This window comes from Solanum lycopersicum, chromosome 4 (assembly GCF_036512215.1).
Source record: "Solanum lycopersicum chromosome 4, SLM_r2.1".
Taxonomy (NCBI): Eukaryota; Viridiplantae; Streptophyta; class Magnoliopsida; order Solanales; family Solanaceae; genus Solanum; species Solanum lycopersicum.
The window spans coordinates 67422752-67445553 of record NC_090803.1 but is presented as its reverse complement, the minus strand read 5'-3'; the positions used below and the strand labels follow the sequence as shown (position 1 = coordinate 67445553).

General features: G+C 28.9%; 1 protein-coding gene and 2 long non-coding RNA genes across 3 annotated transcripts; 2 read left to right on the top strand and 1 right to left on the bottom strand.

Annotated features, from left to right (window-relative positions):
- The first annotated feature begins 164 nt into the window (after positions 1–164).
- LOC138348358 (uncharacterized) lies at positions 165–2244 on the top strand. Its single transcript, XR_011220929.1, has 2 exons — positions 165–374; positions 1223–2244. It is a non-coding gene; the product is annotated as an uncharacterized lncRNA (long non-coding RNA).
- Positions 2245–9653: 7409 nt separating this feature from the next.
- On the top strand, positions 9654–15179 carry LOC112941391 (uncharacterized). Its single transcript, XM_026030889.2, has 6 exons — positions 9654–9795; positions 9881–9928; positions 9999–10051; positions 10127–10178; positions 12430–12459; positions 14897–15179. The coding sequence occupies exons 1-6, from the start codon at positions 9776–9778 to the stop codon at positions 15162–15164; spliced, it is 471 nt and encodes a 156-aa protein (XP_025886674.2). The 5' UTR covers positions 9654–9775; the 3' UTR covers positions 15165–15179.
- Positions 13975–16377, bottom strand: LOC104647204 (uncharacterized). Its single transcript, XR_741312.4, has 5 exons — positions 16177–16377; positions 16002–16099; positions 15870–15921; positions 15724–15756; positions 13975–14126 (listed from the first exon to the last, which is right to left on the bottom strand). It is a non-coding gene; the product is annotated as an uncharacterized lncRNA (long non-coding RNA).
- Between the last annotated feature and the right edge of the window lie 6425 nt (positions 16378–22802).

Here is a 22802-nt window from a genome sequence, read left to right as displayed (position 1 = left end):
TTTGGATTCATTTTTGACACGCGTAGTTATTCCTTTTCCCCCATTTTAACGGATTCTCGAATCATTCCTCTGTGGTCGATTTTGAATTTCAAATTCGAAAATCCGTTCTCCCCTTTTTTGATTCCTTTCACTCCTATAAATATTCTTTTTCATTCACTGTTAGAGGGGGCGAAGCATAAGGAGATTTTTTTTGAGTTGGAGTTCCTTGGCAATAGTCATTTCACGCTTAAAATATTACACTTAACTTTCTGATTTTAAGTTTCGAGAAGATCACTACTCAGATTTTCTTAGTTGGCCGTTCATATTCGAATTGTGTGGTAGAAGAATCACTGCACTCAAGCTCATTGCCGTCTCGAGTTCGCTGCCCAAGAAAGGTAATCGCGCTCCCTCTTTTAATTTATTTCGATATGGTGTGTTATATGTTCAAGCTTAGGTATATGTTCAACTAGTTAAAAGTATTTGATCCTTTCGTTTAGCTCTTGCCTTAATCTCGTTTTCCTATCAGTTTTTTTTTTTTTGGACAATATGCATGATTAAAGCATTAGTTTAAGTTTACTTTGGATATAACATATTGGTCGTCATTTTTGTTAGCTCAATTTTGTATCTTTATGGTCAGCTGAATCTCTGTTTGAGTTTGCATAAGATAAGCCATTTTTGTTCAGTTTCAATGTTGAATGTGTTAGTTGTATAAACTTGTTTTCTTCAAGGATTGGTTTAAATTCTTAGTAGATAATTCAAATGATGGTTGCGTCCTCTTATATTCTGTTTCAACGTAGCATATTGTGGTGTGTTCGAGTACTTCACTATTTCTTACTTGTATGTCTTATGCTATACAACCTTGGAATGTCTTGTTGTCTTAGCTTTGGATCTTCTCGGAGGATGCAAGCTTTGTCTAATCGTTAATTAATTCATCTAATTTAATATCGTGGAGTGTGTAGCTTTGATGTATGTTGGTTATTGTTGTGAGTTTAGCCCTTAAATGTTTGTCTCATCGAGTTGGTGCTTAGCTTAGCTCGAAGATTTTCTTTTCCGTCTTTTAGATGATATTGTGATTTCGGTGTTGAGTTGATTCATTGGAGATTTCTAAGACATGTACTCCTCCCCACTTTTTCTTTCGTTTGAAGTCGAGAAACTGTTTATATCCTGTTCGTGGAAAAACTTACAAGATAATAAAATTGCAAGATTACAATTGAAAATAAAATGAAGAAAGTAATCTCTTCAGGCTGAGGCGCGGATATTTCGCTCTCTTTAAGGAGATTCAAGTCCACTGCAGCAAATGTTTTCACCGGTCCAGCAGTAGTCCTCTTTGACTTGTCCCCTCCAGGATACAACAGCCTTCACAAAGTATAACTCAACAACTCTGGACAAGATTTGAGTCCGAAGCTCCACAAAAAAGAACACCTCCCTTCAACTAATAAGAACTCTCTTTTAGACTAACTCTTTCACTCTTTGTTTTCTCTTATGAATTGTGTATCTCTAAAACCAAATGAAGACTACCACTATTTATACTACAAGAAGTCTTTCTAGCAATAAATAAGAAGATAATGAAGGTAGTAAATAGTGAAGATAATGGCCTTAGGAGTTCCATAGGTTACAATGGGAGTTACATAGGTTACAATGGGAGTTACATAGGTTACATACGTTACAAAGAGTAATGGAAGAATTAAGAATGAAATACATTGATGGATAACCAATGCTAATTGATGATGTAGAAGTCATCCATTCCAATGTTCATTCTTATAACTCCAAAATAAAGCAATTTAATATGTTAAATATTAATATTAAAATGCTAATAACCTAACATATCCCATTTGTAGTCTATTGTTGTATTAGGGAGAAAGCTTGTTGTAGGTGTGGCTCTTACTTTTCCCCCTTGTCCTTTGAAATTGAAGTTTAGTAATTCTAAGTTTGCATGACCATGTGTTTCCCAATTGATATACATGGTTACTGGATTCATCTTAGTTTACTGTTTGTTGGAAATTATCTTAGGTCCAATCTATGTTAGTCAAGATTTGAGTGTTTGTTTTGTTACTCTCATCATAATTAAGTGTTAATGATGTTTAATAAGTCTTTATCAGTTTCCCTGTTGATTTGTTGCTTAAATGATGTTTTATAAATGATGATAAGCAAGTATTAATTTATTTATTTTGTAACTTTGTCTCCCTCATAATTGTTAATCCTATCATTTATTTATTTTCACACTAGTTTCTGATAACGTGCGTTGCACGTTTGTCCCTTACTATCATTACAATTTTTTATTTATTTAGAAGTGAGTTATAAGGTATAGATATTGAAATTAAAAATATTAATTTTACTGTTTATTTTTTATTGATTAAAATAAATCATAAAATAGAATGGTGCATTTTCTATCAAACAAGAAATATGTGAATCATGACTGTAAAATATGTCTATGAATACATGATAGAAAAATAATAATAAATGTATCTAATGTCTTTAATGAAATAACAAAGGTGTGATACAAACTTATCAGAAACATAAATTTCAATTACACATTTTGCATTTTCTATAAAGAACATAAACATCGAAGATTAACGACAATACGATAAGATTGTCTTGAGAATGCAATTACTTGTGATAAGTCCATGGGTAGATATGAGTATATTTTATTGTATTTACATGAAATATAGCACTATTTGTGTTAGTTTTTGATGATATGATGTTTCAGTATTCATGAAAAAATCATCACTCTATTCAAATAGTAAAAATAATTAATATCTTTTAGTTTTCAAATTTAATTTTTAATAAACAGAAAATAAATTAACAAAATAAAAAAAAAACATACGAACCAATAATAACATTATAAACATGCTTGTGATGAGTCGTATATAATTTGAAGGAAAAAATATTACAAATTCAAACTGGAGAGAAAATAATATCTAAGACATAGTAAGATTAAAATATGTTCTCTAACTAAGATCTTAATCTTCAATCACCCAAAAATTAAATAGTAAAAGGAAAGATTCTTGTAAGAGAAATGATGTATACAATTTAAAAGCCTATATGTGAAAATAAGAGAATAAATATATTGAATAAAAGAAATTATAGCTACGAAAAATGCCATGTGTGATTTTTAAAGGTAAAATTATTTTACTATTACCTGTAAATTATATACTTTCATCATATTTATTTTTAAAATTTCACCTTTTAAAAAATGAAAAATAAACTAAGAAAAAAAAAGTAAAAAGGGTAAAAAGAAACAAATAAAGACTAATAAAATAGAGAAAGGAAAAAAATCAGTGAATATTCTGATTGAAACTGCATTATAGAAATACTCGGATAAATCAATAAACCTTGAATTTCAAGAACACTTCAAATTGCATCACATATAAATCTAAGAAGAGGCATATTCTACAATAAGATGAGGGAGGTGAGGTTAGAAGAAAACAACAACAAAGAAATAATGTTAAAAATTTGAAACCTTCCGATTTCAAAAAAGAAAAATGATGAAGGGCAGGGGATGCTGGAGGACTATGAGATTTCTAGGAACACAAAATCAGTTTCTCACCGTTGTCGCTGTCGAGAAATCGCTGCAGACACCACACTTCATATGTTCTTCATGATTGTTCTTCATGATTTGTAGGAACACAAAATCAGTTTCTCACCGTTGTCGCTGTCGAGAAATCGCTGCAGACACCACACTTCATATGTTCTTCATGATTGTCTTAAAGTTTTCGATTTCTTAATTAAAATAGCGTTCCTATATCTTCCATACCTTTTGAAATGTATATGAAATGAAATGATTACTTAAAGATAAACATAGTTTATTTATTTACCTGAAGAAAGACATTATTCACTTGGAAAAAAGATTCATTACTTTCAATTGCCTTTTCGTTTACCCTATTCATGGTTATTTAAATGTAAGTTTAACCGGTTGTCTTTTCAATTATCCTAATTATTGTAATTGAAGTGTGAATTTATTTTTCAAGACATTAAAAATGAAAATATTATGCTTTTATTTTCATATAATGTTATATATATTCAAATAATGTTCAAGCGAAGGGCAGATTCGTAATTCAACTTTGAGGGCCTTGATTTGGTTCATCATCCTAAAGAAGCAACATGTAGTATAAGTTAGGATACATTGAATTGGTAATGTATCATATACAATTAAATTTTAATGTATCAAACACATCTGATGATGTATCATATACTAAATTTTCTGATCATATTAGTACATTCTTATGTTCACTTGTTTCTGTAGTAACATGAATATTTTCATATGAGGGATAGAGTTCTGAAAAATTATATTCTCTATTTCTTGTTGATTTTGGTAGTATCATGAATATTTTCATCGATTTAGACTTCTGAAACATCCGTCATTCTGATTCTTAATAGTATCATCGATCTGTATTTGTAATTTTAGAACAAATAATTGTTAACAAATATGTTAATGATACATTTAATTATATTCAAGAAAATATGTATGAGATATATAATAAACTATAAACACTATTATCTATAATATATCTCTGCAGTCATGCATCTGATCTTCAACCTCAACAATAGATACAATCGTTTTTCAATCATGATGTGCTAAATTCTTTAATGCATCTGAAACTGAAGCCAACACCTCGTCCATCTGCATACAAGTTTCATCCTAGTCATGCGTCTACAAAAAAAATCTACTTTTTGTCCAATCTTCGTCATCAAAATCGTATATTTTTCAATTAGTATCTGGATCCATGTGAACACGATGACACAAAATAAAAGTTGAAATAAAAAGATGACAAACCTTAGGAGAGAACAAAGGAAACGAAGTATGACATGTATGATTAAGAAACAACTGAAACAAAAATCGACTGAAGTATCTGACAAACTCTGTGAGTGAAAACATAAAATACAAAAGAGAAAGATTGATGTTTGAAATTTGTTTGATTGAGAGAATAAATATTTGAAAAACAATTTGGGATAATGTTTGTAATTGAAAAGAGAATTGAGTGAAATTAGGGAGAGAAGAAAGGAGTGACATAAGGAATGGTGAACGTAGGAGGAAAGAGTGAATTATGTATCTGATTACAACTACAAGTTAAATAAGGGATTAAAATATTTTTTAAAAAAATAGAAAAAAGTAGACAATGAAAAACTTAAAGTTGTGTATTTAAGTTATTTTTCCTTCTTTCTTTGTTTGACTAACTTTTGTCTTGTTTTGATTTAACATAATTAAGCTTCCCAAATGATGAACTATTTTCTTTTATGTTGGTTTCTTTGATTAAATAAAAAATTTCACTTTTGTATTTCTATTTATAAAATCTATAATCAAAACTTTTATTTATTTAAAATAGCTTTAATAAATCGTTTTATACAATTCGATTCAATTGTATATTCCTTGTCAAATCTCTTTTGTCTTTCTCTCTTTCTCATTTTATACAAATTCAAATTGTATATAATCGTTCTATACACTTATAATAATACAATTCGTTTTATACACTTCGTTTTTATACAATTCTCTGCCCAAGTATCTTTCTCTTTCGTGTTTTATACACTTCGTTTTATAAAATTTGCTTCAACTGTATATGTATAGCGAATTATACAGTTTCTATGTTTGCTATGGAGCGCAATTATGCAAATTTTGCTATAACTTACAAATATTAATTTTTTATTTGCTATATGTGAAAGTTGCCCTTCAATATATCGCATAAGAGGGATATATTCAAAAAAAATATGAATTTTTATAATTTTTTAAATAATAAAAAATTTAAGAAATGTGATAAGTAAATTGTATATTTAAATAATTTATTTAAAAGTGTAAATTAGGTATATAGCATTTTTTATAGTAATATTCTCAAGTTATAGCACTAGAGTTTGAATTTCATTGTATAACATTTAATATCTCAAGTTATAGCATTTTAAAAAAATATATAATGTTAATTTTAAATTATTAAAAAGAGTTGTTAAAATAAAAAATAAATTAAAAAAACGGACAAATTAATAATGAAAAATGAGATCTTTTATTAAATAAATTAAATATAATTATTAATTACTGTTAATAAATTAGCACGTTTTAAGGGATTTTAAATTTTTTTAGATTAGTTAGTTGCCTTAATTCTCTCAAATTAGTTTAAATAATACTAATTTTTGATTTAATTCCTTGAAAAGCTCTACCAAATTGGCATGAACGTACATGTCATTTTGTTTTCCAAAATTTCACAATCTTTTTGAGATTTGCAGATTTTATTTTCATTTTTTATTAGTAGTTGAATAAATTTTGGCGTTGAAAACAATCGGATTTGATTTGATGGAGAACAATGTGTCGATATTAATAAAACAGGGTGGAAAGTGGAATTCATCATATTAATTTTGTTATGATTTGTTGTTTTAATTATGAATTGTTGGTTTTAATTATATTTATTGTTTTGTACATGTATAAAAGTGTTCGATTTTTTTTATTATTGTTAGATCTAAAATATGGTTTGTATGTTCTTTTTTTGGATAAACAATCAAGTTACGTATGACATTTTGAAAAATGATAAGTAAATATAAATGTGTTTGAGTTGTAATTAAATTGAAGATTCGCGTGTTAGTTGATTTGTGAAGAAAATAGAAAAACGTACATTTATTAACTAGACAAATAATAATTAGATATAATTCTTTGTACAGGTGAAGAATTACAAATGTATGAATAATGTCTGAAAATTATATAAAATTTGTATTTAATGGTAAAACCTGCTCAGATAATATTCAAAAAGTAAGAAGATATAATTCTGTGTATTGGTGAAGTATGAAAATTGTATTAATTGTGTATGAAATTTATAAGAAACTTGTATTAATTATGTATGAAAATCTATATTTTGTTAAACTTACAATATATATTCCTGTTGAAATTATAATATATATTTTGTATTAATTTTGTATAGAAACTATATTCTTTTTGTTTAATTGAAATAGTGTATATGTCAGTGAATGATATATTAAATGTGTATGAAGTTTGTATGAATTATTTTGATAGGTACAGATACAAAATCAGAAATCGGTCCACATTTTAGACCGGTTTCAGCAACAAATTCTTTTAACCCAAGATGTAACTTTGTACCATTTACATTCATAACAAACATGTCATCCCTGTCATTTTTAGTTTCAAGAATAAAATATGTCATAACATCTGACATTGGATTTTTATGTCATGCAAATCATAAAAAAATTCAAACGGTGTTTCTTGTAAGAATTATTGAAACTTGTCTTGACCTAGGAAGGTCAACAGATCCGCAAACACATTCATGTTAATACATGAAGACAAATGTATTTGTATCTTCTTCTCCTATAAAATTGGTAAATTAAATTAATACATTTATCATACTATATAATGTCATATAAAATCATATATATACTGGTATGTTAAATGGACATTCAATTCAATTCATACACAAAGCATACAAAAATTGTACATCAGTTCATACACAATGCATACAATATTAATACATATTTAATTTTAAAAAAAAATAATTTATGACTTTTAAACTATAAACTACTACTCAAACAGTACCACTACATTAATTCATACATCAAAATCAGAACATAAAATATACAACTTTAATACTTTTAATAATAGTAAAAAATATACGACATACAACACTAATACATTATTCATACACTGATATTGTAATAGACAATATAGCATTTCATACACATAGCATACAAAGTTAATACATTAATGCATACATTCCTATAGTGAAATATATTAATTATTTTATACACAAAATCATACAACATTAATACATTATTATTTATCAAAAATCATACTTTGTTGTAATCCAATTATATATTCACAAATCATACAATATTAAATCATACAATATTCATATATAATTATAATATACAATACTAAAAACTCAACTGATATATAAATCATACAAATTTCATGTACTATACTATTGACAAATAAAATCAAAATTAAACACACTTAAACCGTACATTTTAATTGAAATTTGAAAAAATCTTTTTACTGGCCTTAACAACTTGTTTTGGTTTATTTGTGGCTTATCTCTGACCTATCAATTTCAATGCCTTTTGCTTTTTTTGATTTTGTATTACAATATTATCATACACAGTTCATACATTGTTTTTACATTTATAATGTAATAAACTAGATGTAGCATTTCATACAAACTTACAACATTCTTTTATATACAATATATTCAACACTAAATATACAAATCAAAACATAAAGTATGTAATTTTATTATGGATATTAATATTCAACAATATCATAAACTTGATATAAAACTTAATACACAATTCATATACACTTCAAACATAAATCATACAAATTTAATATACATATCATACCAAATTAATACAGTGAATCATACACAATTCATACATGTTTCATATATTGATATTGTAATATAAAAAAAATGTGTAATTTCATACAGTGAATCATACACAATTCATACAGAAATAACAGAACATAAAAATGTACTATACTATTCACAATTAACTCGAAATTAGAATAAAATTAAATAGATAATATAAATTTAAATTTTTTTAAATTTTTTTTTTACTAACCTTTAAATTTTTTTTGGGTTTAACTGTTTCTTCTTCTTCTTGTAACAGAGGTTCTTGGTTTTTTTGATTTTGATTTTATCAATTCTTCTACAAAATCAGATTCAGAATCTGATGAGTACTCAATTTGTTTTCCTTTCCTTTTCTTTCTTTTTTCTTTCGCGCTTTTCTCCGATTCATCTACTTTTTGCTTTTCTTTCCCTTTTCTCTTCTTCTCGGATTCCTTTGGATGTTTTTTTATTTTTTCATTTTTGATTTCCCTGATCTAGCTTTGTCTTTTGCATATGAAGGCTGAGTTTGTGTTTGTGATAAAATTTTGAAAGATGTAGCATGAAATTCGTCTGAGCTTTGTTCATCATTCAACCTTTTGGATTTTTGCGGGGTTTCAATGACTCTCTTCGACATTGTACAGTTTTTTAAGTGCAAGAGATGAAGATTTGAGTGCAGAAAAGGAAGATTTGAGTGCAAAATAGTAGAATTGGAGAAGACGACTGTTAAGATTGAAAGTTTTTTGAGCGTGCAAAAGAGATGATTTGGTAAAAAAATTTAATTATTAGGCGTGCAAAAGAGATGATTTTGTGAGGATTTGGGGAAGAACAAAATTTTGGGGAATATAATTTTTTTTTAGATAATGTGTGGCAGTTTTAAAATAAAACTGTAATTATTTTAGATATTGATGGGTAGTTATTAATTATGGAATGATAAAATCCCTATTATTTTGTAATTTTTTTAAAAAAGGTAACTATATAATATTTATTTGAATTTACACTAGTAAAGAGTTTTGTTTAAAAAAGGTAACTTAAAATAATTAATTTAATTAACTACATTTGTTTAAAAAAGGTAACTGAATAATAAATGTAATTATTTAAATAAGTTTATTATTATTTAAAAAAATTAATGAGAATAATATGTTTTTTCTTGATATGCTATAACTTGATAATAATATGCTATAAGTAGTTTATTATTAAAAAATATGTTTATAACTTGATATTTATCATCTTAAATGTGTGTGTAGTGTTATTTTTATTATTTAAAAATATATAGGTAGAATACAAGATAGAGCCTCGAGGCAAAAATTAACTAAAATATAGACTAAAATGTTTGGTGTGCGCTCAACATGGGCCGGCCCAACTGTAAGTAAACAAGGGGCAATACGATGTCGGATCGGCTAAAATGTGTTGTGAACTCTGATTTGTTTGGTATTTGGCTCGGTGAGGGTTTTGCTTGATAGGTTTCGACGAAGATTGCTGAGTTTATGGCTTTTCGTTTCGGAGGGTGGGTTGGTTTCAGCATCGTAACTGCATGTTTTTTCCTTAGGTTTGTTTGATTTTTGTCTCAATTTTTCTTTTGGGTTGTGTAGAAGACAAATGGCTGGTAGGGCTTTGCTTGGAGCATCCACACAATTAAGGTATGTTGAATTTCTTCTTCTCTTCTTCTTCTCTTCTTCTCCAGGTATGTAACTGTTGATTCTGTATCAGGGGATACTGCCAGAAAATCTCTCCCACAGAATCCTCTCGTAGTGATAAAGATGGTAAAATTATCAACCTACTTTTCTATTTCTCGCTTCAAATTTATCTCTCTCATTTTATTTCTATGGTCTTTGCAGTTAGAGCTTGTATTGGGGGTGGACTCGTAGCTTTTTTGTTCTACTCGTACTGGTGCGTACCTCAATTTTGGAATTAAAATAAACTAAAAATTCAATTGTCACAATTTTCCATCAAACGAAATTCTACCACAAACTAGAAATTATTATATACAGAGCTCCAATCCCGTGCAGGCAGAATGTTTGGATTACAAAAGAGAAGAGAAGAGAATGAAAGATTGAGAGGGAAATCTGTTAGTTAGAGAAGAGCAGCTTTATTAAAAGCGAAAAGTGCAAAAAAGCTCAAAGGTTTGTGGGGCTTTAAGCGCAAATAAAGTGTGGGCTTTAATAAAAAAAAGGCGCGAAGGGAGAAAAAAAATAAAAAGGGTATATTTAGTCCGAAACTAATAATTATAAACATGAATGACAAATATATGACCAAATAAATTGAATTTTTTTTATGATAAAGTAAAATATCAATTGTTTAGTGTCACTTCTTCACAAGAGCCTCATTGACAAGGAAAAGTTTGTCTTAGAACTTTGGTAACGACATTGAAGCGCACATAAAGCGAGGCGAAGCGCTCAACACGTTTTGAGTTTCACTTTAGGGCTTAAGCGCGCTTAAAGCGCGCCTTTGATAACACTGGAAAAGATAGAGAGCTCACGAGTAATCCTTTTATTTGCATACAACTTCATCCTTTCTTGTGGAGGTTGTCTTTCAAAAGCGGTACCATCTGTTGTCTTTGCATAACATCTTCAGCAGTAGGAGCAATAGTAGGAACAATAGTCTCAAGAAGGGGTCCGACGGATAGTTGTAGTGGTGAATAACCATAAAGAGCCTCAAATGGAGTACTCTGCAAACCAGTATGGAAATTGGTTTTGTACTGACCTTCGGCAGAAAGAAGCCACTCTCTCCGATGAGTAGGCATGTTAGAGGTCATGCATCTCAAGTAGTTCTCAATGAACCTATCACTCTCTCAGTCTGGCCATCAATTTGAGGGTAATGGGCAGTTGAGTACCCAATAATTTAAACTAGGACTGCCAAGAATTTTTTTGTTTGTATGAGATACAATTGACTTAGGAGTGCCATGTAAACAATGCATCTTCTTCCAAAATTTGTACTATCTGTATTAAAAGGATGGGAGAGGACAACAAAATGAGCATACTTTAATTGCAATGTCCACTACTACTAGTATCACATCTTTGGACCTGGATTTTGGGAATCCTTCGGTAAAGTCCGTGCTTATGTGACTCCAATTTTAATTAGAGATTGGTAGAGGTTGCAGTAGCCCTAGGTAAGCTACATTCTCATCCCTGTTCTTGTGGCATACATCATAAGTCTTAACAGGAATGGTGGTCATAACAGTTTTGATAGCAACAAAGGCTGCATTAGCTTCTTCATTCCACTTAAACGAATCCTTCCTCAATAAGTCTGCCAAGGGTCTGCATATGACCATATCTTGCAACATATTTTCTGTAGTAATCTGTTAGATCCCAAGTATCCTCTAAGAGTAGTAAACAGAACAATGAGTTGATGAATATGATCCTCAAGTGACAAACTGTATGCTAGAAGGTTTAGACAGTTTGACCCCATACTTGATTTCTTCCTTCAGTGCTCCTACAAAAGCTGGACAAGAAATGTGATTCATTCAGAATTGGATTTCTTGGCAACATCTGAGAATTTAAGTCTTCAAACTCCCGTAACAATTCATCCAAAGTACCAGTCTGAGAAAGTTAATTTAATTCTTCCACCACATCCCCTAGTGGTGGTACACTGAATCTGCTGCATAGTTCCTTGTTAAATTCAGGCATCCTACAACTCCCGCACTCGATATCAGCGAATGACACTAAACCTCTGATACACCATTCAAATAGAGAGCTGTTGTTTCTACCTTTTGTTGCTCAAGAATTTTATATAAATTGAAATACCCCACATTTTCGAAACTGAGTCTTGACCATCAAACCTGAGTAATTCCCAATTGGGAAGGGGTATTAGAACCATTGGTAGCCTGTTATTTCTGTTTTCCTTACCAAGGAAATGAAGTAATCCATCTCGTTGTGGCTGCTCTCCATTCCTTCGATTTGGTGCATAACTCAACCTTAAATAAATATTGTTTCAAAATCCCAATAATTGTAAAAATCTAGGCTAAGAAGAAACTATGTGCACTCAAATGTATATAAAACGGGGTAAGTGATACTCAAAATTGGAAGGAGTTTGTTGCAAATAATAGGGATAGGTAATTCTCAAACTTGAAGATCTTTTTTTCCATTTACTATCATGTTTCCTTGTAGGCTAATTGTTTTTGAGACATTTCTATATTTTGCAGGTTACGCAACGAAGCTTGGAAAATTAAAGAGTAAGTTATGTTTGTTTTTTGTTTTTTTTAGAAGGTAATACATATTATTCAGTGATCAACACATATTTAATGTTGAAATAGAGTGATGGCACTAGGGTGGGTAAGGCATGACATGCTAAGATTTCGACCCGCCCTACCCTGCCATATTTAGCATTTCTCAAATAATTGCCCTGCCCTACCCCACCCCACCCCGTCTATGCTTTTTCTTATTTTTTTTCTTTTGCAGTTTTCCAAATAAAATTTTCAGAAGTTTCAAAAAAGAATGTCCCATTTTTAAGTTCCCATGTAGCTGCAAATTTTCAATATTAACATTTTATAATTTGTCCATCAAACCCATATTCTTAATTCTTGTCTCCAACTTATAAATGAGAGAACTAATTAGTAGAAGTTGTAGCACATGAGTGCTAGTTAATTATATAGTAAGTATATATAATGCAATGCCATATACACCATTTTTTCTTCAATATTCTTTCCTGGGAGCTATTTGTTAGCAACATTATTAAAGCCCAGAATGATAGTAGTAGCGTAGCAGAAAAATGGAGGATTCTTAGTGGGAATAACAACGGCAGTAGATGATAATCTTTTTAAATCTAGTTCTATTGCTGACTAAACCTCAAAAGGTTTTGTGTTGGATGATGCGCTATGATATTGTATTGTTTTAATATAACTTTAGTATTTATATTACCTGTATTGACACTTCAATTCATTTTGATATTTGTCTCTAGGTCTAGGAAGAAGCGACAAGCTGCCCTTATTAAGAAGCTTGAGCTTCACAACAATGAAGCTCCACAATAATGGCAGTCACAAGTAACAAGAATTAGAGCTAGAAACAATGAAGATGATCTTGTGGAATGCAAAGCTTAACTTGATCTTATGCATTAGTAGAGTATTTATAGATTACATAGAAGCATCTAGATGATTTAAAATTGTAACTAACTATTACCGGAAAAAGAAGGGTACGTATAAAGAATACCATAGATCTGGGTTGTCATCTTCTTTAATGGTATAAAGCCTATATTGTATGTACTTTCAGTAGGGTTATGCATGCGTATCCAATGTGGCTTTATCCGTTGATACAATTTGTGGAGTGCATGCATACCATCTTTGAGAGAGACGATAAATAGCTATGGATCATTTTCTTATTCGAGTTTATGTTGAATCATGTATGTATATTCAATGACGGATGATGGTATGTTGTATGTATGCATAATCATTCTACAAAATTTGCTTACCTAGCGCGATTTTGCAAATTAAAAAACTTCAAGAGTACACTCCGTAAAAGAGGTTCATTCAAAGTGTTTCCAAACACCAACTCTATGGGATACTCTAAATTCTCTGTTACAAAAGATGGGGAAGAAAGCTGAAATAGTTGAGATTAATGGTCCTCTGAGTAATATTGTCATCATGCTTATTCAAACATAAATTTTTAAAAAAGGATACCACTGATGACCACAAGACAAACATATCATGAAGACAACGAAATTCAGTTCCTTCCACATTCCAATAAACTGTAGGAAATTCCAATCAACTTAACATCTTCATAGATACGTATAAGTAGACATTACAGTTGGATCTTAACCAAAAGGCTGATAAAATATGCACATACTCTACTAAAACCAATTCAATAACGAGAGTCCCAACTCCAATGCTAATCAAACTCACTCTCCCTGATGAGACAAATAGCAAAGTGAATTAAAATTCTTCAAACTAGAGTAATTTCATCAAAGTTTAATATGCTCTGAAGTTGAGGAGTAGGCAAAAATATCTATTTGTAAGAGATCATAACATCTATTGAAATGCATTTCTTGAGCACATCAAAAAAAAAAAATTGCAAAGAATCCTTGGTCAATAACAAGCTGCATAAGTCAATATGCAACAAAGAACTCCAGGCACTATAACATATTAACATAGAGTGAAACCAACAACTCCTCGCAGTACAACCAGATTCTCTACAATTTCCTTTACACTGACTCTAAACCATTTCATCATGAATGTTTTTTTCTTTTTTTTTCCGGAGTTGAATATAGGAAACTATACTAGGCCATAAAATTCCAGAATATGAAAACACACAAAAAAGTTGTTTTCACTTCAAATCACTCACAAAATTCAGAAACAACTCCAATTTGTATTCATGGCCCAAATCCAATTTCCAAATACCATTTTTAACATCGAAAACAAAAACTACTTTTTCAAGTTTCACAATTTTCAAGGCTCTAAGACTGTCTATAGTTCCTTGTTATACTAGGATGAAGTTAACAGTTGCTAATGGGCAGATCATGTACACATTATTGTCCAAATTCTCTGTGGCAAATGACAATAGAGTGTTCCAAGTGATTTGTTTTTGACAATAGAGTGTTTTCTCTAGTTAAAACTGAGTATCAGACTACACTACACAATCTATCTGGAAGTAAGGTTGAGCGCCTTGTTTGGTTACCAGGAGGAGCACACTTTTGACTACTACACCACACAGTCTGTCATTTGTCATTCGTAGGGGAAGAAAGGTTGATCACCATGTTTGGTGTCACCAGGAGGAGCAGAGACTTTTCCCTACTGAATGTGAAAAGCTACTTAAATTGTTTAATATACATCAGTTTAGTGGGATAACTGTTGTTTGTACCATGAGTACCCACTATGAAGATGGGGATCATCAGAAAATTCTTAAGAAGAAAACAGTCTTGTTGTCAGTCCTTTCAGGAAGTCTTTGATGAACCAAAAGACCTCCTAAAATGTGCTCAACCTTTCAATTTAACTAGGTTTGTGTCGGGTTCTCCAAAACTAGTGTATATTTGGAGAATCTGACATGGGTGCGGCATCGAAAGTGAAAAGCCTGCGCAACTACGCTTTTTGATCATTGATGCACCCAGTTGACACGGGTGTGTGTTGGATTCTCCAAGAATACACTACTTTTGGGGAACCTAACACCAACCCGTTGACATTTTTTGAATAGTCCAAACAACACAAGGTCATTCCCCTCCAAAAGACATGTTTCAAAACATCTTTAATTATTCAATAAACTGAAGGGCTACAGTGGAAAACCGACAGATTGTACATAATGTTGAGAACTATTTTTAGACACACAAAGGATATAATAATGTGGAAAAAGGTGTGTTTACAACAATTAAGAGCTGTTGTGAAGAACAAAATCATCATCGGAACAATTACGGCCAAGTTGGGCAGCAAAGGTTCCATTTCGACAAAAGTGTAGAAAAGAGGTTTACAAAAAAGTTGGAGTAAATAACACAGTAATAAAGAAATCAAACTTACTCTTCCCGGATTATAATCAGTTGAGTGTGAATCCTGCGTGGCCAAGCCAAGAAACAAAATCAGATTCAGATCCAACTCTGAATATATTGATCTTTCACTTTTTTATTTGCTTATTAAATTGGGAAAAACAGAAGAAAAATACATACGTGCAATAGATGACATTACAAGCCGTAAAGGCCCCAGCAAGAAACCATTTACCTGCAAGGGATCAGAGTTTGAGTTATTACTAATGAATTAATACAACAACAAAGAAGAGAATTAGAGGGTGATTAAATTACAGGTACGACGAAATGAGCGATCGAGTTCAGCTTCAGAAGTGGATTCAGCATTCTGGCAGTATCCCCTGATTTGTGTTCCCAGCAAAGCCCTACCAGCCCTAACAAAAAGAAGAAGAAAAAACTTGAGGATAAATCAAAAGTTATAAAATCAAGATATTAGCTGCAACGAACTCACCTTCTGAATAGGGAAGCCATTAGCGGACAACAATACAATCAAAGAAGCAAACCCTAGGCGGCAGGCCTGAATCTGATGATGACGAGCAAACAATTTTTTTTTTTGAGAGAAATATTTTATTTTACTTTATTATATATACTACTTTTTATTTTATATAATATCTATTATATTTCAAAGGGAATTTTGTAATTTTAAATATTATTATGGATAAAGCTTTAAATGTATAATTGTATAATTAATTGTTAAAATAATATTATAGAAGAATTCAATTTTTCTTTTGGAGAGTTAAAAAAAATTGTTTCATGTGTAGCCCACAAACTTATTTTATTTTATTTTATTTTTAAAAATCAATTTATAATAATAATATAAAAAAAGAAATTACTTTTATACACTTGACAATTCAAATTGTTCATCTATGTTTATTGCTAGTACAATATATTCAATATAATGCTACAATCTTCCATGTATGTAATTTTCTTTTTAATTATATATAATGTTTTTTTAAACACAAGTATTCATGTAGTTTATATAGCCTATTTTATCTCCAAAAAAATATTTCTTTTATGTTTAAAATTTGCGACTTAAATAAGAAAACAAAAATAACACATTCTAAAGAGAGAAAAAATATAGAGTTGATAATGTAAAAAAATTGATAAATAATGACCGTATAACTGTAGTTTAAGAAAATACATAACCAATTAACAGAATAAATTTTTAAAAGTACAAATATATGGGATTAAAAATTATTTTGTCATCAAAATTATATATCATATATTAAGAAAACTTCCACAATAAATAAACCACGAATTGACCTTCATATAATAGTGAGTTGCACTTTTTAGTCTTGATTTCTACTTCTTACAATCTTGTTCATGATAAATTAGTGTCATTCGTCGAGAGTAAGAAACATATTAAATATTATATTATATATAATTTGTACTCCAATTTTGATAAATAATTTTCAACTATAAATAAATTATCTCTTATCATTTTCATATTCTTTTATCATGACAATTAACATATGACATATCTCCAATGAGTGACACTTAACTCATAATGACTTTCGTGAGTTTGTATTTTTTAGTCTTGATTTCTACTTCTTACAATCTTGAATTATGATAAATTAGTGTCATTTAAATATTAGATTATAAATGTTTTACAACTTAAAAAATAAATGTTTTCTCAATTGATATCAAAACTTGAATTTAAAAATTAAATTACATTATTATCTTAATTTTATTACAATGTTGGTTATTATTGACAGAATATTGACAAAAAATACTATAAAAACAATTGTGAAAATGCTTTAGTATTTTCATTTTAATTTTTTTTAAAAGGCAAAATACTTACAAAAAACTTAAATTTCGTGAGTATAAAATTGATCTAAAATTTGTACTCTCTCCATTTCGATTTATGTAATATTTATTTGACTTAACATGAATTATTTTTTTATAAAAAAATAATTTTAGGACTCATGATCTAAAACAAACCTTAGATGTTCATATGATTATAAATCATCTTACTAAAAATAAAATAAATATTTTAAAGATAAATTGTTATTAAACATATTAATACATTATCACTATTTAATAGAGATAGAGAAATTGTTTTAGAAAAATCTTCAACTTTTAAGTACATTGAATTCAAATAAAAGAAGAAGCGGACAATCAACAAAGCCCAACAATAAATATGAAAAACAGTGTAGTAGCTACAAGAAAGTAACAATACCAACAAGGTTATGTGCATGCATACCATCTTCGAAAGAGAGAATATATAGCTCTGGATCATCGTCTTATTCGACTTTAAGTTGTATCATGTATGTATATTCAATGACGCGAATATAATAATAAGGAAAAAATTACATGAATTCGTACATTTTAATAAATAATTACTGATTTTAATAATATTTTTTATTTATTATCAGTTATAGCAGTACTATGTTAATCTGCAATATGTATTAAAAGTGAATTATGTATGCAATATATATGAATTGTGTATGAATAATATTTGTTTTTAAAAATATATTATGTTGTTTGGTAAAAATTTGACACATTGAATTATAAGTGTATTAAAATGTGTGATAAATGAATTATCTAACATTAGGATTTGTATTATATGTGAATAAAAAATTGTTCTTTCTAGTATGAATTAAACTTGTATTATAAATGAAATAAAAGTGATCAAGTAAAAAAGAAATATTATTAATATAAATGGTAAATAATTTTTTCTAGACCATGGGCTACAAAAAGTGTTTTCGAGGGTTATTTGCGAGTAATCCAAAACTTGATGGAAATTATTTATTTTTATCAAGTATTTATTCAATATTTAATTAAATCATTTAAAATAATTTAACTTTTAAAAAATAAATATTAAACTTGTACACTTTTACGAATTTTCGAAACTATGCTAAATAAAAATAAAATAAAGTAGAGTTGGTGGAATTGTAAAGAGCCAGTAACAATATAAATAGGCTGTGCACCTAATTTAATACAGTAAATATAAATAAAATAGATAAATGTGACAGTTTGGTGCCGCGACAGGATATTATTTTGATTTTACTAGTATAAGGATAGGGAATATAAGTTAAAATTCTTTCATTTTTAATCAGAAGTTATTAATCTTTTTTAACTGTATAATCTATAAAAAGATTAATTGAAATCATTTGTTCGATCTATTTTAATTTGATATAATTAAAAAAATAATAATTTAGCCATTAGATTGAGACATTGAAGTTGATAAAGTTTGATTCGAACTTATTGTTCTTACAGACAAAACGAATTTATAGCCATTGGTTCATGAAGTGAATATGTTGCATATGAACCAGATGCCACGACCCATTTGATTCCTTTTCCCTGCAATTATTAGTTGAAATCAGAGTTATCGATACTAGATATTTTATTAACTGTGTTTAAATATAATTTTTGATCTAAATTTTTTAGCTTGATTATATTAGTCATTGTCAACTATCCGCCTTAAATTACAAATCGAAGTGAAATTTGTTGTAGGGGAAGAATATTTATTCAAGTCTCAAGTTGAGATGATTAACTATATGACCAAATCGATTTTAGCTATTATAGGTAGTTGGCTCAACTCTGCCACACAACACAAATTTAGCAAATAATTTTTGGAATAAGTGCATGTGCACATCTAGCCCATGGGCTACATGGCTAGTCAAACTATTCTTGATGTTGCATGATAGCTCGTTTGAAAACCATCGTTTTCTTTTTTGATAGTTGAGAAATTTTAGAGGCGTGATTTAGAACTCAATTAATAATGAACTCGTTCTTTTAGTTCTTTTCCATTACTTAAATATCATATTGGTATAATCGCAAAAATAGATATAAAAAGAGTAGATATTATCATCCCATATAACATAATTGATCTGATCTAATCATCTTTCTAATACTTACTTATAAGTCTTTTGATACGCATACATTAGATATGAACTTCTATTTCACCGATCCCAATTTTTATATGATTTATAACATCCTCGTTAATCTCTTTATTTCCTTGGTAGCGCTAGCAGTAGTTAAGCCACCCCATTAGGCCATACACAAACCCTCTTAATTCTTCCACTTGATCTTAATCAACAAATCCATTGTCAAGAGACTAGGGGCTGATTTACGTGGATCCAAGGGGTTTCAATGAAAAAATTACATAACATATACATGATTAATATTTTTTTATTTATATGTATATACTAAGTGATAGATCCCCTGAACATAAGCCAAGGGCTTGCTTCAGCGGTAAATATTGTTCAAAAATTTGTTATCTAAGTGCTAGGTATCGCGGGTTTGATTCCAGGTAATAATGTTTTCTACCTGTTTTCATCTGATTTTCATTTTTATTTGTAAATAAATGAAAAATTGTTTTGTTTGAAAATCTATTGGGATTTATAATATTTCATTAGATATTAAAAATAAATTTCTTTTCTATTTTTATAAAATTAAGTAAAACTTACAATGTTTTAAGTTTTTATAATTAAAATTCAAAAAAATCATTCTCTCATACTCATTTTAAGTCAAGCGTTTAAATTAGAGGTGTGCATAAACACCGAAAAACTGAAATACCGAATCGAACCAAATTTTTTTAGAATTTCGATTTTGGTATTTCGATTTTTGGTTCGGTGTTCGATTTACTTTTTGTATTTTTTGGTATTTCGATTCGGTTTTCGGTACGTATTATTTTGGTTTTCGGTATTTCGGTTTAAACCGAAATATTATTCTATAATTTATATTATATTAATTAATAATTATTAATATTAAATAAATTTTTTTTAAAAAAGAAACCCTATGGCCTATTGCCCTATTCCTCTCTTTTTCATTTTTCTCATGACTTCCTCTTGACTCTTTCATAATCCTCTTCTTCCTCTTCTCCTCTTCCGCCAGCCAGAAGCAGCAGCCGCAGCCACACCGTCCACCAGAAGCGCCAGCAGCAGCCGTGCTGTTCGCCAGAAGCAGCAGCAGCAGCATCCGCGCCTCTGCCATCAAGAAGTCAGTAGTCGTGCCGTCCGTCATCAAGCAGCCAGTAGCCGCACTGTCCGCCATCAAGCAGCCAGCAGTCGCGCCGTCTCAGGTCCATTAAAAAACCAAAATAAAAAATCGAACTAAATTAATAAAAATCGAACCGAATTAACAAAAATCGAACCGAATCGAAATATTTCAGTTTGGTATTCGGTACACAATTTACAAAAATCGAAAACCGAAAAAACCAGGAAAAAAAATAAAAATCGAACCGAAACACCGAATGCCACCTCTAGTTTAAATTTATATTCGATTAATGAATAATATAATTATAAGTAAGATCAAATAAATAAGAGTAATTATTTAAAATTTATAAATAAATACAATTGTCGCGATATTTTTCAATCTTGATAATTATTTTCTCGACGCAAATTCTATTGCTACAATATGATCAATTCAAAATTATTCCTTTGTTAGTTTCAAAAATTAAATAACGTTTATATATAACAATGACACTAATAAGACCCATAATTATAGGTTTAAAAAATATATTTCCGCATACTTATATTTTAATGTTATGTCAAACATATAGTTACTCAATTTATTGTTTGGGTTGAGGTGGAGTTGAATATTTTAGTTGCTTATATGTGATTCGATCCGTTTATATTTGACTCATCTCACTTATATGGATACTATTATCGTGTTTATTTATCTTTTCAAATGATGAAAATCTTGCCTTTACTATCGCAGGAGTTGTAAGATACTCATTAGACACAACCAAATTTATTAATAACAATTTATGAAATCAAATCAATAATAAGTTGTTTAATAATCATTTGGTGCTCTATATAAAAATATAATTTAATACTATTGCTTCTATTTTTTGAAGAAGTTATTTAGAATACATTACAAAAAGGTACATAGAAGTGTACGTGAATTATGATTTATTTATATTTTGCTCATCTATTAATATATAGATTCTCTTGCTCTCACTTTCTGTTTTCCCTTAAATATATTCGTTTTTCCTACATTTATTTGTTGACTTTTTATATTCTTTATATTATAATTGCAATATTAATGATTAGTTAATTCACAACTTGTTTGTATTTGTTAGGTCAAACAGTAACGTGTCTTCTAATGTAACATTCTAAGAACATAAATTAACAAAACTAAACTTGCCAATAGATAAATCATTAGCTAGGTCTATAAAATATCCAATTAAAATAATTATTATAAAGTAAATATATATTCTTTAAACTCTAAGAAATGGAACATCACCCAATTTGGATTTGCAAAATGGAAGAAGTATTTAATTTATTCTTAGATTCTAATACCTAAATGTAAAAATACCCACTAAAGACTTTTGTATAAAGAATAAGAATTTATTCTACCTTAGCTTTCATAGTGGATTAAATCGTTCAAAGGTAAAAAAATAAAATATGGAATATATTCTACTTTTTTTTGGACACAATTTCTGCCGCATATAAATTCTCTTTAATATATAATAGTAGTTATTTGATATTATTATTTTTTCTTCTTTTTATAGTATTATATGAAGTATAAAGTATTAAAGTAGTAACACAAAGTTACTTTATTCTGTATAGCATATATATTTACAAAAACAAAAAAATTATTGGTTGCCCATTAATATTGCCTCGTGCAACAAGGACGACCTAAAATTAACCTCCTTTTTAAAAATAAATAAATAAATATATATATATATATATATATATATATATATATATATATATATATATTATAAGTGAGTGTCATCCAGCAAGTAAAATTCTTTTCAACATTTGGATTGGGATTTGATAGTTCTTGAAAACAATGTTGTCAAAAATAATTCAATGGAAAAAGATAATCCATAAGTTTGGATAACCTTTTGGTTGAGAAGAATATTTGGATTGATATGGTACGAGAGATAATTAATTATAAAATAAATTTATTTTAAATTTGATATAGATAAAAATTTATCACGTGACTTTATTATTTTTTTATTATACATAAACGATAAAATAATAATCCTGAAATAACTAACTACGGAATGACTTATTAGTGTTAGTTTTAGCGTAAACTACAATTAGCTTTGTTTTTTTTAAAAAAAAAAATTCCGCCTAATATTCTGTATCTGCATTATTTTATAAAAAAGATATAGGAGTG

Bases quoted from the DNA above. Each gene is read 5' to 3' on its own strand.
- LOC112941391 (XM_026030889.2), top strand. From the start codon at position 9,776: ATGGCTTTTCGTTTCGGAGG. The intron at 10,052-10,126 runs GTAAAATTATCA...TGGTCTTTGCAG, and splicing joins CTCTCGTAGTGATAAAGATG to TTAGAGCTTGTATTGGGGGT. The intron at 12,460-14,896 runs GTAAGTTATGTT...TTTGGTTACCAG, and splicing joins GAAGCTTGGAAAATTAAAGA to GAGGAGCACACTTTTGACTA.